The sequence below is a fragment of the Salvia hispanica genome, chromosome 2 (assembly GCF_029641045.1).
Source record: "Salvia hispanica isolate PSC_SH4W2 chromosome 2, Shi_PSC_v1, whole genome shotgun sequence".
NCBI classification, from domain to species: domain Eukaryota; kingdom Viridiplantae; phylum Streptophyta; class Magnoliopsida; order Lamiales; family Lamiaceae; genus Salvia; species Salvia hispanica.
Window position 1 is genome coordinate 59,764,034 of NC_142693.1, and position 15,436 is coordinate 59,779,469.

The 15,436-nt window shown below is 40.0% G+C and overlaps 1 protein-coding gene and 1 non-coding gene across 2 annotated transcripts; one reads left to right on the forward strand and one right to left on the reverse strand.

Moving 5' to 3' along the window:
* Positions 1-2,235: 2,235 nt before the first annotated feature.
* On the forward strand, positions 2,236-2,309 carry TRNAV-CAC (transfer RNA valine (anticodon CAC)). The gene has a single exon. It is a non-coding gene; the product is annotated as a tRNA-Val (tRNA).
* Positions 2,310-2,611: 302 nt separating this feature from the next.
* Positions 2,612-7,997, reverse strand: LOC125202525 (3-hydroxyisobutyryl-CoA hydrolase 1-like). The gene is made up of 14 exons (XM_048100934.2): positions 7,842-7,997; positions 7,519-7,599; positions 6,775-6,843; positions 6,568-6,631; positions 5,873-5,952; positions 5,662-5,745; positions 5,247-5,331; positions 4,786-4,871; positions 3,986-4,107; positions 3,650-3,710; positions 3,453-3,551; positions 3,192-3,293; positions 3,064-3,105; positions 2,612-2,975 (listed from the first exon to the last, which is right to left on the reverse strand). The coding sequence occupies exons 1-14, from the start codon at positions 7,869-7,871 to the stop codon at positions 2,838-2,840; spliced, it is 1,143 nt and encodes a 380-aa protein (XP_047956891.1). The 5' UTR covers positions 7,872-7,997; the 3' UTR covers positions 2,612-2,837.
* Between the last annotated feature and the right edge of the window lie 7,439 nt (positions 7,998-15,436).

Below are 15,436 nucleotides of genomic sequence, written 5' to 3' on the forward strand. Positions count from 1 at the left end.
GAGTAGTATAAAAAGAACTGAAGTTTGTGTTAAATTTCTTAAAATTTATCATATGAATTGAAGATGTCGTTATTTTCGTAAAGCAAATTAAAATAAAAATAAAGAAGATTGAAATTTTAGTTCATCATGTTATTATCCTACAATATGAAAGGGAATTGGAATGTTGTTAGTTATCCCACAGCGAATGGGAAACGGAATTGAAATTGAAACTCAAACTCCAGCCCTCTATATAAATCTAATCAATCTCAATCAATCTGCAAGTACCTTTCATCAACACAATTATTCATCTTAATATATTAATTCCTACGGTGGGAAGAATTAATCAATTATATCTATAGCAGATTGAAGCAAGAATGAGAGCAATGATGTTGTTTGGAAAATATGTTCGTGCTGAATCTGATGGTAATCTCTCCCGCTCTCCAACTCACGATGGCGATACGGGTTCGATGATGGACGAGTCTTCAACTTCAAGGAAGAGAAAGTTAGCAGCGACAACAAGCCCTAATCAACTCAATGGCTTATCTCTTGGCCATGTTGATATGGGCGAGAGTTCACGAAAAAAGAGAAAGTTGACGACAACAAACCCTAATCAACAGGATGCCTATTATCTTCTTGAATTATCTCTTGAGCCATTTGCCAAAATTGAAAGAAATTTGGCGACAAGAAGCCCTCCTAATGATCAAGAGGATGGCTTATCTCTTGGCTTGCCCATTGCATCATCTACACAAGAAGATCAACCACCTGCTATGCAAAACCCTAATCAAAAGGATGGCTTATCTCTTGAATTATCTCTTGGCTTTCCCACTGCTTCATCTACACGAGAAAATCAACATGCTATGCAAAACCCTAATCAAGAGGATGACTTTTCTCTTGAGTTATCTATTGGCTTTTCCACAGCTTCATCATCTACACAAGAAGATCAACCTGCTATACAAAACCCTAATCAAGAGGATGGCTTATCTCTTGTCTTGTCCCTATCTTCTTCTACACAAGAAGATCAGCCTACTATGCAAAACCCTAACCAAGAGGACGAGGAGGTGGAAGAACAAGAACAACAACAAGAGGAGGAGGAGGAGGAGGAGGAGGAGGAGGAAGTAGAACAAGAACAAGAACAACAACAACAAGAGGAGGAGGAAGTAGAACAACAACAACAACAACAACAAGAGGAGGAGGAGGAAGTAGAACAACAACAAGAACAACAACAAGAAGAAGCTCCAGCTCCAGCTCCAGCTCTAATTCCAATTTTCATGTTTGAAAAGAAGCTTACTTCATCGGATGTTGGGAGGAATCACAACCGGTTGCTCATCAGCGGACGCGTGAATGATCTGATGGCTTCTTTGACAGAGGAAGAGAGAACAAGAGTGGAATCGAATGGAAGAAGAGATTTTCTGAGGGTGGTGACGATGACTGCAGATATTAATTATGGAGTTGAATACATATTGCACTTAAAGAGGTGGGCTGGTTCAGGTGCCTTAGTGTTGAAACATGAATGGGGGAAGCTCGTGCGAGCAAACGAATTGCAGATAGGGGATTCCGTTGAGGGACGGGGATATCGCGTAGATGATGAGCTCCGTTTGGTTCTCGATATAATCAGGAATCATCAAGTTCATTAGAAACTGCTCATCATCATATCATCTTAATTTTATTAGTCTTTTTTATTTCTCCTTTTTATCTTTCTCAATCAAAATTTGACCACATTATCACAATCTTTATTATCTGCACTCTCTCTCATCTCCTGAGTAATTACATCAACCATTATTCATTGCTATTCTATCAAGTCGTCAAAATTTTAAATCAAATTAATTAAACAAATCCGACTGTACCACAAATTCAATCTAATTATAATAATAAAGTACTAGTAAACCACAATTGAAAGGGAAAAAATCTGAGACAATAGACACTTCAAATTTTAATGAATACTTGTTGTCACAATCAGGAAATAGAATCAAGAGTAGAAAGTTTGGAACAGTGCTTCCTAAAATCTGGTGCCCAAAAGGAACATCGATCTCATTAGAAAATCAGAAGGATACATGATTATTTTTGTTATACTATATAATCCCATATGGATTTCCCTCAAAAAATTAGTTACATATCGATACTATTCAATAGAGAAATAAACACATGCCTAATAAAACTTTATATTAGAAAAATCATACTGTACTATCTGATTACGTTGTCTAATATAGGTGTCTATTTTGTATATATTCAAATTAACGAGAGACATAAAACAACAATGTCTGGGTGGTGTAGTCGGTTATCACGCTAGTCTCACACACTAGAGGTCCCCGGTTCGAACCCGGGCTCAGACATATATATTTTTGTATTTTAAAAAATTAATGTCACAACCAATTTTCTCTGCTAATGGACCACTATTTGTTGGTTTGTGTTGTGACCAAGCTTGAGCAGCAGCAGGCCTCATACAAATTGACTAAATTCATACCGGGTCCAGGGCATGTCTAAAGGTTGTCCTCTCATGCTCAGAATTTGTCGCCAGATGTTCACAGCTGTAGCTCGAACAATCAAGAAGCTCCGACTCCACTGCTCCAAATTCCGGCTCAATTACTTACTATCGAATATCCGACCAGAAGATTTACCACACAAAAGGAGAAAATAGATAATACCATCTGAGTTTTAATATCAGATGGATGCCTCTAAATTGACATGCTGAGACATACTACATTGAGTCACCATATGGATCAATGAAGAACCATTCTTGATACAATACAACCTTTCTATCATGTGATAACGTTCTAGGGTTCTAATTTGAGGTTAATTTATGTAAACGAAAATGTATGTTATATTTTCGACGAAATCATACAAGTCGCTGACAATAAACTTTAAAGCTTAGCAATGGCATAAGCAGGCAACCTAGAGTTTACAGGGAGTTTCAGATCTTCCCAGTCAGCATCATCTACCTTGGAGAAGTAACGGTCCACCATTTCGTCACTGATCGACTCTAGCTTTGAGGGCACCCACTGCAAAACCAGGAAACAAGAAAAGGAGGGTATCAGCAACAAGTCGTGAGATAATTCTTCGTTTACAGATATAGAAATGAGCGTGCACCTTCGGATTTCTATCCTTGTCCACTAGTATAGCTCTGCATCCCTGAATTATGCGTAGTTTTTTTTTTCAGACGTTAAATTAATGGAGAGCGTATAGAGTTGACGAGTTAAGAGTAGGTGCATAGGTACCTCAACAAAATCCTTGCTGACTTCTCCCAGCATCACGTGACAAACCATTCTAAACTCTCGGACAAGGCATTTACCAATGCCCTGGAGCCTTCCTTCTCTAATCTGGAGGGGAAACGTCAGACGTTAGAATCATGTAAAAATTTTGAAAGCAAACAGAAGTTTACGTAGGTTATTAGCTATGCCAGAGCCCAACAGATATGAGTAATCTGAAACTTCTGAGATGTCAAATAATAAAATCTAAGAAAGCTCACTGAAGCATACCGATCTCAGAGAAATTTTAAGGCTCATAGGGGAAGCTTTCTTCAGTGACTGAATGGTGGAAGAGATCCAATCATCCTTCTTGTCAGCGGACACCCTTTCCTAAAAACATGAAAATAAACAACATGATGAGAAAATGTAAAACTAGAAGTAGCCTGGGCAAAAAGCACTTGATCAAACAAGTATGCATTGTCCCTCACAAGAGCTTCAATAATATCTTCGACTGTTCTTCGAGAAAAGCATTTGTTGATAACGTCCAACCTGCAGATACCGGTGCATCATAATCCGATTGAAAAAGTCTGGTCTGTGGCCAGACTACTAAAGTAATCACTCATAATTTGTTGATGGACTACTGAAAATTAAGTCGATCAAAGACCATGTATGGTATGATCCATTCAGTTAGTAAAGTAGGGGTGATATTCAGAATATCCATATCGGGAAGGATTTTCTAGTTGTACCAAGAAAAAGTAATACGATGCTATAGTTCAGCATAACGAAATTGTTCCAACATAAGTGGTGTTCGAAATTGTATATACCTGTGATAAGCACTATTCTTCTTCAAATTCGGAGCATGTGAAAATCCTTCAATTATAGAAGATATAACCGTAGGATCACTGCTAGCTGCTTTTACAAGTGCTTCTTCTAACAATGGCAAGCTCTGTCCAGCAATGGAAGCATTTAAAAAACATTAAGACATACCCTATGACCTCCAACGCTAAAATATTCTACAACTACACGGTAAAGACAAAATTGTGCATCGGTCAAAAACGGTAGCCTGAAAAGGGAAAGAAACATTGCATAGGTAAGTAGTCAGAGCATATCACTGGAAAATTGCTCAGAAGTTGGTTGACATAAATTAGAAAACAAACTAACAGTTGTCCAACTAAGAGATGAGGTCTGTTAATATCATAGCAAGGAAATGTGCTGGTAGACAATCTGAATATGGTAGGCACTAATCAGAATAGATGCACTCGGTGCTTGGCTCTTGCAGAAGGTCTGCCAGCATATTCTTGTTTTCTCCCAGTTTGCTTCTCCATTAGTTTTTTATTCCTCTCTCTATAAAGTTATGTTCGAATTATCTTCTTCTCTAAATATTATTCACTCCACCATACCACACCTTTATACTGGACATGAAATCTCTTTGTTTTATACTAAAATGAGAATTTGAATGGACTATCAAAACAACATAGTAACTATCAAGGGACTATCAAAACAACATAGTAACTACCTTAACCCTAAACCCTAAACCCTAAACCTTTGCTAGAATATCAAGGGACTATCAAAACAACATAGTAACTACCTTACTCGTTCAGAAGGAGTTTGAAAAGGATAATACCTCTGATTGAACAAAGTGAGTTGCCAGACCACATGCAAGCATTTCAGCCCCATCTAACCTTGCACCTGTCAGACCAACATACTCTCCTGCCAGGGAAAATTCCAATTTCCAAGAAATTAAACAAATAAGTGCTATTGGAGCCCATGCTTTTCCCACATAAGAACAGTAGAGAATGCAATAGGTATTCACACCGTAAAACAGTAGAGAAAATGAAAGGAAAATGCGTATGCATTCACGTGTATTTTCTCGCGAAGGTAAGACATAAATACAGTAAACTAAAATTTGGAACCATCTAATCGGAATGTGAATGCATGAAAACAACTCATATATTTGACTATACAATTCCTTCTGGTGATTTCAAGCAAAAAAGATGCAGATTTATAAGAAATTTCTGGAAAGGTACTGTGTTCTGTATACTATCCTCAAAAATGATAGTGGAAAGAGAAGCAAAGAGAAGTTACCAAAAAATCCAGGGAGTCTTGACAAAAAGTAGGAAGCACCAATATCTGGAAAAAGTCCCAAAGCTGTTTCGGGCATAGCAAAAAGCTGCATGAAGGTCCGAATGTCTCTTAATAAAACAGCAATTTTCTAGACTATCTACTATACAAACTTACAACCATGTCATATCAGATGCACCAATGTAAAAATACATCACTCAGTTTAGATTTACGATGGTTCCTAAAATTCAGATGCTAATTTTTGTGGGCATAGCAAAATGACAACAATGGATTTTTTTTAGGGATGGGGAAAGTAGCTTTTATTAAGATATGCATGCTAATAATGATGAGCATCTGTCATATGTGATAAAGTAACTATTGTCAACAAGTATCACGCAAAGATTCCAAATTCTTTAAAAGTTAACATCAAGATAAGTACCGATTTCTCCGTGGCAATGCGGAATCTACCATGTACAGAAACGCCTGCTCCTCCTCCCATGACAATTCCATTAAGAATTGAAACCTTTTTAATGCATTTTTAAAGGGACAGTGAGTCTTGCATCATTGTTCAAATAAGAAAGGTAGCCAACAACCACAAATAGTTATGACAAACATAACAAACCAAAATGTATTTTTTTCTAAACAAGCACCTGGGGTTTGATGTATGTAGCTATGACATAGTTCAATGTGAATTCCTTTCGGAAATATTCGGCACCCGATTTCCAATTACCTGATGCTCAAAGGAAAGTGTCAATCATTATCAAGTATAAGGAAAGAGCTTTTAGTTATTAACTCAAAAATGCTGACAGCATAATTCCACAAGCAACAATTCCAGGAGCAAATGCATGGAACAGGAGCAGACAAAAGAATTTCAAAGACAAATATCACTCGGATTCTAATGACTAGTCAAAACCTGGTAGCAGCCATATTAGCTTATAAAATACCGGTATCCCAGAAGAACCAAAGCATGCATTAACTTAGTTAAACCAAACTGACTGGAATAGACCATAATCAGAAACAAAGGGGACCTAATGGCCATCAAATCAAGAAAATGTTTCAAATTACTAATATCCATTATACTTACCACCAAAAATTGGATGCTTGTATTAGTCTCAATTATATAAAAAAAATCTAATTCATCAACTTCTTAGCATTCTAAAATTATAGCTAAGATAAGTTACACATAATCCACCATTTTGTGTCAACTTATATGCATACAACATATTCAACTAATAATCAGGTTTTGTACGATAGCCTCCAAAGGCAAGTTGCAACCTAACATTGTTTATTGATCGACTAAAGGAGTTCATGAGGTGTACCACTTATGGGGAAAAGAGACTTTTACCTCGATTAATATCATGAACAACTGCTGCTACATCACCTCCGGCACAGAATGCTCTCCCCTTTCCCTATCATTATTTCAAAGAGAAAGAGAAGAGAAAGATTAACAAAGTACAGACTACAGCATAGGAAAATCAGAACACTAGAGGCCACATCCTTAAACACTTCATCACTGGTCTTGGAGACAAAGACCAATTTTATGGAAACATACCTTTACAATTATGAATTTGACAGAAGAATCTTCTGCGCATGAAAGAAAAAGCTCCAACAAACGAGACACCTAGAGAAAGATCAGAAACAACTTCAGCACCTTATCAAACTATGCTTAATCAGCAAAGCAATTCATCTAACCAGTAAACATTAGTTACTAAGGAAAATGAGAATGTAAGCACAGGAAATATTAGACAATTTCGTGGCATTAACAAAATACTTTCACCGACTCAAAACTTTCTTTCTAGAGATGAGTTAAGTCCAAAAAGATATCAAAGTGGAAAGATAGATGCAGCACTGAACACATGCTGTAAACAGAAAAATGCAATCCCTAAGGCCTAAAGGATACAAGAGCGTAGTGCAGAATACAACTAAGATTAAAAGGGAAATTATTCGTTTTGATATAGTTTTACCAATTCAAGGCAATCCGAATTCCTATATTCTTAGAATAATGAATGGCTCTCATCAGTGATAGCCGGTGATGTTCTATAATTGCATCTATTCATTCAGCTAAACCTATAAAACAACCAAATCCAGAAACACTTGGAATTCTTTGCACAGTCTTCAGTCCACCTTATTCAAACTAGTAACTACTAAAAAAATCTATTCCCTAATCAAAAGTTGAAGAAACAATCTTCAATTGCTAAATCATAATCTAAAACAGTTAAGCATCAACTACAGTCAAAACACTCCCACAAGCTCCCAACAACTTAACCGAGCAGCCATTGATCGACATAAGACATACCATTACAGCCGAAAGTGCATTAAGCTGCTTAGGCCTGTTCAACATAAAAATCCTCCCACATGACCTCTCTTCCACCAAAACCTGCAATTTCAACATAATTCATATATATTCAAGTGGAAACTAAACGACAAAACAAACCCACTATACTTATGACTGCAAACAGGAAAAAAATTCAGCACAAGACACAATTTTTAGTTGATCGGAGCAAACGAATCTAGTAAAAGCCCATTTCTTGATTGTATACCGAAGCAACAAAAGATTAGGAACAATATCAGAAATTCAGAATCGAAGAACTGAGTGGAAATTGGTGAGATTTCACATACCTGATCGGTTTCTCCATTAGTTGAAGCCATTGTATTGCCCAAGGTGGTTTGATGAAGAGGATAACAATCAGCAAATGAAATATTAATACGTCTCTGTTTTTCAATAAGCTTTCACTGAATTTCCAACCGAATAAATCAACTAAAACCGGATCCATTATATGTAACCGAGCCAATCGATTCTAAAATAAAAAGGAAATTTTCACATAAATATATTTCTCCCTCTTTTTCTATTTTTCTTTTTCTACTGTATAAAATAATTAGGCTAGATTAGAGATCAAAGGATACCCGTCGAACTAAAAATAGAGTACTAATTAACTCGAATCTCAATTTTATTTTAGCTCAAACGTATGCTAGTATGCTACTATCAAAGTTATTATTGATCTCCTAACTCAATGCCAAATTATGAACAAATCGAGCTATCTTTTTTATTACTTAATTATTTTCTCGTATTAAACTATTCAATATTCATTAATTAATTAAACATGTTGCTAGTTTATTTTAGAAAATTATTTTGTCATGAGTTTTATAGTTCCAAACAATTATTTATTGTACTGGAACAAATTCCAAATGATAGTTTATGGTCATAACAATACTAGTACATCTAGTCAAATTCAATAATTATTACTCCCTCTATCTGCGAATAGGAGTCCATTTTTTCATTTCGGTCTGTCCGAACAGGAGTCTCGGTCATTTTTACTAGAAATGGTAACAGGTCACCATTACACTAACTCATTTCTCTCACATTTCATTTGAAACTAATATATACAAGTGAGACTCATATACCATAACTTTTTGACATCCACTTTTCTTAATATTTTAAAACTCTTGTCGAAAAAAATAAGAATCATATTCGCTGACGATGGAGTACTACTCCCTCCGTTCCATAGTAGTAGAGTCATTTCATTTTGCGCACTCTTTTTTAAAAAATAATTATAAATAGTTAAAGTGGAGAAAAAATAAAATAAGAGAGAGAATATTGTAGATAAGACTCTTCTGAACTTTACTCTCTCTCTAACTTTACTCTCTCTCCACTTTAACTATTTATTATAATTTTTTCAAAACGAGTGCAGAAAATGAAATGATTCTACTACTGTGCAACGGAGGGAGGAGGAGGAGGAGGAGGAGGTATATGAGTTAAATTTGTTTAAGTCTATGCTATGGAGGGAATATCTCGTAATTTTCGTAAAGCGAATGGAAATGAGAAATCCTACAAGTGTTTGGTGATAAGAATCATAAGATATGGATTGACCCTCTCATCCTATCCTTTTATTTTCCTAAATTAAAACAAAACATTAATCTTCAATTTATCAACACATTCATCTGACTACAATAAATATTCCTAGTTCCTACACTACGTTGTTCAAAATATATATAGCTTAGAAGCAGAATGAAACAAATCAAGCTATTTGGAGTTAAACAACATGATCATCAAGATACTATTAAGATCAACGAGGGTGGAAATGAATGGACGGATAAATACTTTTTGATTGATGTTCTTGCATCAATGTTTAGTTGCCTTTTTCATTACTAAAAGATGATTTGATGTACAAATCAATTTAAATGACTCCATATTATATAGATAACAAATGAACTACATAAATGATTCTTAAATTTTATGTTTTGCATGTTCACGGTCCTTGGATAAAAATATTGTAGAAACGTTGCACCTATACATTTCAAATAATACTTTTATATTATATTTTGTTCTTTTTCCGTCCTATACCGTTAACACAAGCTATAACTAGGATGCACAAGGTAAACGGTACACAACATCGCCCAACATACCTCATTTTGTACACAGAACATACATGGATGTGAAGAAAATATAGTCACCTTGGTTTCCGAATCCCGCTTGGCTCCCTTCGTTCGTGCGCATTGAATTTTCCATCACAAATGAATTGAAAATTACACAATCTATGCAGCTTGCAGTGTGAATCGAAAAAGAAACCACTCCATAAAAACTAAATCGACAATCAAAAATAATAAATTCGAACGTATAAATCTAAAAATAAACCAAAATTCTTCAACAAGATGCTATCATAAATAACAATACTTAAAACTAACATGATTAGCAAAAATTAAAATTGATGCGAAAAAACTGACCTTTGCCGTCTTGGGTGTTTCTCAAGGATGCCAAGAGTTAGTAGGCGGGAATTGTGAATTGTTAGCTGGTGACTTTGGTGCTAAATAGGGTTTTATCTCATTGAGGACAATATAGGAATAACAATATTTTAGCTAGGACAGATTGGTCATTACAGAATGTATCCACATAGGGGATTACTTGTATAAAACGTGTGTTAGACTAAACTAGTCCATTTATCCTTTCTACTCCCTCCGTCCCGGATAATTCGGGTCACTTTGACTGGGCACGGGTTTTAAGAATTGTAATGAAAAGTGGGTTGAAAAAGTTAGTGAAATGTGGGTCCTACCTTTATATATTAGTTTTATAATAAAATGTGAGTAGGAATGAGTTAGTGGAATATGGAGAAAATGGTAAAAGTAAAGTGGGACAAATTATGTGGGACGGACCAAAATGAAAAACTGAGACGAATTATCTGGAACGGAGAGAGTATAAAGCACGTGGTATGATTGGATGCTAACGTATCTAATCCACATTTATAAACCATATTTTAATCCACACCACACAAATCCAAACCACTCCATAAAACGCATGCTTAGATTAAAATGTCTCTCAAACCATAAAGAATATTTTAATAGTTTCATACTCTGAAGTAATAAATCAAGTACCAAATATATGTAAAAGTACTTATATCAAAATTGTGCATATACTCTTTGCCTTTTACCCTAATATAATATACTAATCCAATCTACTCCTATAATGACTCGAATTTTCAACATATTATATGGAAGAAGCTGCCACAATTGAATTGCATTTCGTCATAGTTTTTTATCTCCAGTTGATGACGCATCAATTCTCAAATATTATATTTTCATATTTAATCTCTACCTCCTAAAAAAAATAGACTTGTTTTATCATTTTTGATCGTCCACCAAAACTAGACCAAGTCTAAATATTAAAAGTTTTCAATAAATAATAATCACCCATAATTTATAATATGGATCCCACAATCCATCAACACAAATTCCACTATTTTTTCTCTCTCTTTTATTTTTTTTCTCATCTCTATCTTAATTTACCAATTGCACATTAAAATCCGTACTATTTACAAGTATCTATTTATTAAGGATGGATGAAGTATTATTCAGTCACATCACTTCTAGATTTAACTTTATGAGACAATTGCAAAAATTAAAACTCCATGGCTTAAATTTTCAGTTTCAAACATGGGGGTATCAAAGGCCAAAAAAAATGGAAACGTGCAAAGTATACATATAATGTGTAGTAAAATGCAAAAATCATAAACTTCCATAACTTTTTTAACAGACAGCTAAATTAAAGTGCAAACAACAAAGTTCATTGACCATTTATGTAATCCACGATTATATAAATGTATGAAATAATGACTGTATTTATCTTGCATCGTAAAATTCGAAGATGCGTCATTAAAATGTTACTCCTTAATATATAACCTTTATAAATTAAGCTCGCGAGCCTCGAAGTATTGGATAGACAAAATCTAAGATTCGGCTTGCTATTAAAAGAGCTAAGATTGAGTGTAACGCCGTTTGATTCGATTCGATTCGACTACTCCTTATCTAATAACAGTCAAAATTACAATATATCCTTACCCACGTCAATTGAGAAATAACCTAACAAAATTGGAATCTTAGAGCATCCGCAATGGTCGGCTAGCGACCAGCTAGCCGATTCGTCGCGCTAGCCGATCGGCTAGCCGAACCATTGCAATCGGCGAGGACGATTTCGGCGAGCGGATCGGCGTGGGCTGGCCGATCGCTCGTCGCTGGCCGAAGCGCTGGCCGATCGGCTAGCCGCCATTGTGGCGGCCCGATCGGCCAGCGCCGATTTTCGATTTTTTTTTAAATCATATATAAACGCGATTTTCGTTTCATTTTCATTTGCACCACTTGTTTTAACGAGTTTTCTCTCTCTCTAACTTTCTGTACAAGAGCATCATCGAGCGATGGATCACAACAACGAGTCCAGTCCAGCGACGAGTGGATTTCAGACTCCCACGGTACCTGTGGGATCTGGATGGGGGCAGATGGGCCCGGGGTTTAACATCCCTTGGAATCAGATGATGGGGATGATGGCTGGTGCGCCGGGGGGGGGGGGGGGGATGGGGGGGGAACCAGGGGGTATGCCGGGGGGTATGCCGGGGGGGATGCCGGGCGGCGGGCAGTCAGCGCCCGGGTGGGGGGGTATGCCCCAGCTGCAGCAGCAGATGATGCTGCAGCAGATGATGGGGATGATGTGGCAAGGGGGGATGCAGCACGGTATGCATCCCGGGATGCCGGGGGGGGGGGGGGTGCAGGGGTCACCGGGAGGGGACGCGGTATATCGGCCCTCGCTTGATTTTTTGACGGCTTCGTCTCACACGTCAACCCCGGTGGAGACGCAGTTCTCTGGCGATGACCTTCTGTCATTGCATGATATGGGGATCGATCTCGGGGAAGATGATACTCCCGTTCCAGCGACGCCGGCCGCGCCGAAGAAGAAGACGAGGGGGAGGGGGAAGGGCAAGGCGGTCGGCGAGTCATCGCAGCCCGCTGCCACTGGCCGGAGGAAGTGGACGGAGGATGAGTACGCCGGGGTGGCCAAGGGGTGGTTGGAGGTGTGCGACGATCCGCTGGTTGCGAACAACCAGCGAGTCGTCAACATGTGGGCGAAGATCAGAGCTGCCTATAAGAGGCACTGCCCGCACGGGAAGGACTTCAGCAACGAGGAGGTCCGGAAGGGGTGGGAGCGCACCAGGGCCGCGGTGGGCCGTTTTGCGAATTTGTACGCCAACGCCCTCCGTCAGCTCAGAAGTGGGCAGAATGAGGACGACGCCCGGAGGATAGCCGCGAGTCAGTTCCCCTTGGAGGGGAAGTATAAGGAGTTCACCTTCTGGGAGTGCTTCTTGTTGTTGAAGGACTCCGAGAAGTTTCGGGCGGGGTGCGACGCTGGGTGGCCGAAGAAGCAGCGACTGTACTATAGCGGCGACTACAGCGGCAGCAGCGGCGGATCCCACGACCTCCCCCCGGATGCTGAGGAGTTTCCATCCCCTCCTTCATTTACTGGTCGCCCCCGCCCGGTTGGACAGAAGCGGGCGCAGCGGGCTGCGAGGGGCGGATCTCCGCTATCGCCCCGCGAGGTCCAGTCCTCCGCCCTCCCACCCGCCCCACTCGAGTACACTCTCCATTCGCGTAACCAAACGGGGGCTCAGATGTTACAGGTCTTCCGAGAGTGGAAGAACGCCACTGACCCCACGGAGAAGAGGTTTCTTCACGAGATGCTCGAGAGCATGCGTGCTGATTTAGAGATCGCGAGGTCACGGCTAGGGGGTTCCGACATGGGCTCAGATACCACGGGTGGCGGCAGCGGCGGCGGCGACGACAAGGACGACGGCAACGGCGATGAGGAGTAGAGAGTGGCGGGGCTCTTGAAGCCCTTTTTTTTAAAAAAAAATCATGTACTTTTTTTTTAATGGAATGGATTATTTTTCCCGTATATGTGTCGTAAATTTAATTCCGTATTGTAATCGTAATTTTAATTCCGTAAATTTAATTCCGTTAATGTAGTATTTTTTGAATTACTTTTATTGCGGCTGGCCTAAATCTGATGTGGCAGGTGGTTTTTTAATGTTGCTGACGTGGCAGGGGAGAGAATGGCTGGCCTATGGCTAGCCTAAGCACCATTGCGGGCTCTTAAATTATGTCTCATTAGAGCATCCGCAATGGTTAATAGGCCAGCCATAGGCCAGCCATTCTCTCCTCTGCCACGTCAGCAACACTAAAAAAACCACCTGCCACGTCAGATTTAGGCCAGCCATAGGCCAGCCGCAATAAAAACAATTCAAAATATACTACATTTACGGAATTAAAATTACGATTAAAATACGGAATTAAATTTAGACACGTGTACGGGAAAATTCATTAATTGCATTTTAAAAAGTTACATAGATAAAAAAAAAGTACATGCATAATAAAGAAAAAAAAACTATCGTCGTGCAGTCCTCCGTGCCCACAACTCTTCAATTATATCCTTTTGGAGTTGAATATGAGCATCCACTTGGCGCATGCTGGCAAATTCCTTGAGTCGACCGGCTTCATCGAGGGGTACCCCCTGTCGTACACTAGGGGTGGCCGTTCCGTGGCTTGGACCGGCTTCATCGTCACTGACCCAACTAGTCAGTTGTACGCCTTCGTCTTCGACGATCATGTTGTGCAGGATAATGCAGACGTACATTATCTCGGAAACGCATCCGACATCCCATAAACGCGTTGGGCCCTTGATTGCCGCCCATCGAGACTGGAGCACACCAAATGCGCGCTCCACGTCCTTGCGCGCCGACTCCTGTCGTTGCGCAAAGTAGGCCTTCTTTTCATCACTTGTTTGTCGGATCGTCTTCACAAAGACCGGCCACCGAGGGTATATCCCATCCGCCAAGTAGTAGCCCATATCATGCCGGTTGCCGTTGGCCACGAATGAGACGGCTGGACCGACGCCCTGGCACTTCTCGTTGAAGAGGGGAGACGAGTTCAGGACGTTGAGGTCGTTGTTCGACCCGGCTACCCCAAAATACGCATGCCAGATCCATAGCCGGTAATCAGCTACGGCCTCGAGGATTATCGTGGGGTTCTTTGACTTGTAGCCGGTCGTGTAGGCCCCCTTCCAGGCAGTCGGACAGTTCTTCCACTCCCAATGCATACAGTCTATGCTGCCTAACATCCCGGGGAACCCATGCTTCTCCCCGTGCATCTGCATCAAATTCTGACAATCTTCGGGAGTAGGGCTTCGAAGGTACTGCTCACCGAAAATGCTGATCACGCCCCCACAGAACTCCTTCAGACATTTCAGGGCTGACGACTCACCGATGTGGAGGTACTCATCCCACATGTCTGCCGCGCCTCCGTAGGCCAACTGCCTGATTGCCGCCGTGCACTTTTGGATAGGGGTGTGGCCGGGTCTGCCAGCCGCATCGTGCCTGAAGCGGAAACACATATATTGACGCTCCAATGCCCTAACGATGCGCATAAACAACTCCCTGCGCATTCTGAAACGCCGCCGGAACATGTTGGCGGGAAACCGCGGGTACTCTGCAAAGTAGTCCTCGTACAGCCGCTGATGTGCAGCTACGTGATCCCGATCAATCACTGCTCGGTGGTGGACAACTGGTGGAGGAGGGCGAGGTATCGCCTGCTGTTCCACCATACGCATGTACCGCTCCATCCCGCGGTTCATGTAGGCCTCCATAGCCTCGTTCATCCTCCGTTCGTACTCCTCAGGATCCCCACCACTACCGCTACCGCTACCACCCGCGTGATCCATCGCTCGATGATGCTCTTGAACAGAAAGTTAGAGAGAGAGAAAACTCGTTAAAACAAGTGGTGCAAATGAAAATGAAACGAAAATCGCGTTTATATATGATTTAAAAAAAAAAAAAAAATTGAAAATCGGCGCTGGCCGATCGCTGGCCGATCGGGCCTCCACAATGGCGGCTAGCCGATCG

Coding starts and splice junctions, on each gene's coding strand:
- LOC125202525 (XM_048100934.2), bottom strand. CDS start 7,871: ATGGCTTCAACTAATGGAGAAACCGATCAG. Junction 5,953..6,567: donor TGTTCATGATATTAATCGAG/GTAAAAGTCTCT, acceptor TTTGAGCATCAG/GTAATTGGAAATCGGGTGCC. Junction 3,106..3,191: donor TCAGCAAGGATTTTGTTGAG/GTACCTATGCAC, acceptor CGCATAATTCAG/GGATGCAGAGCTATACTAGT.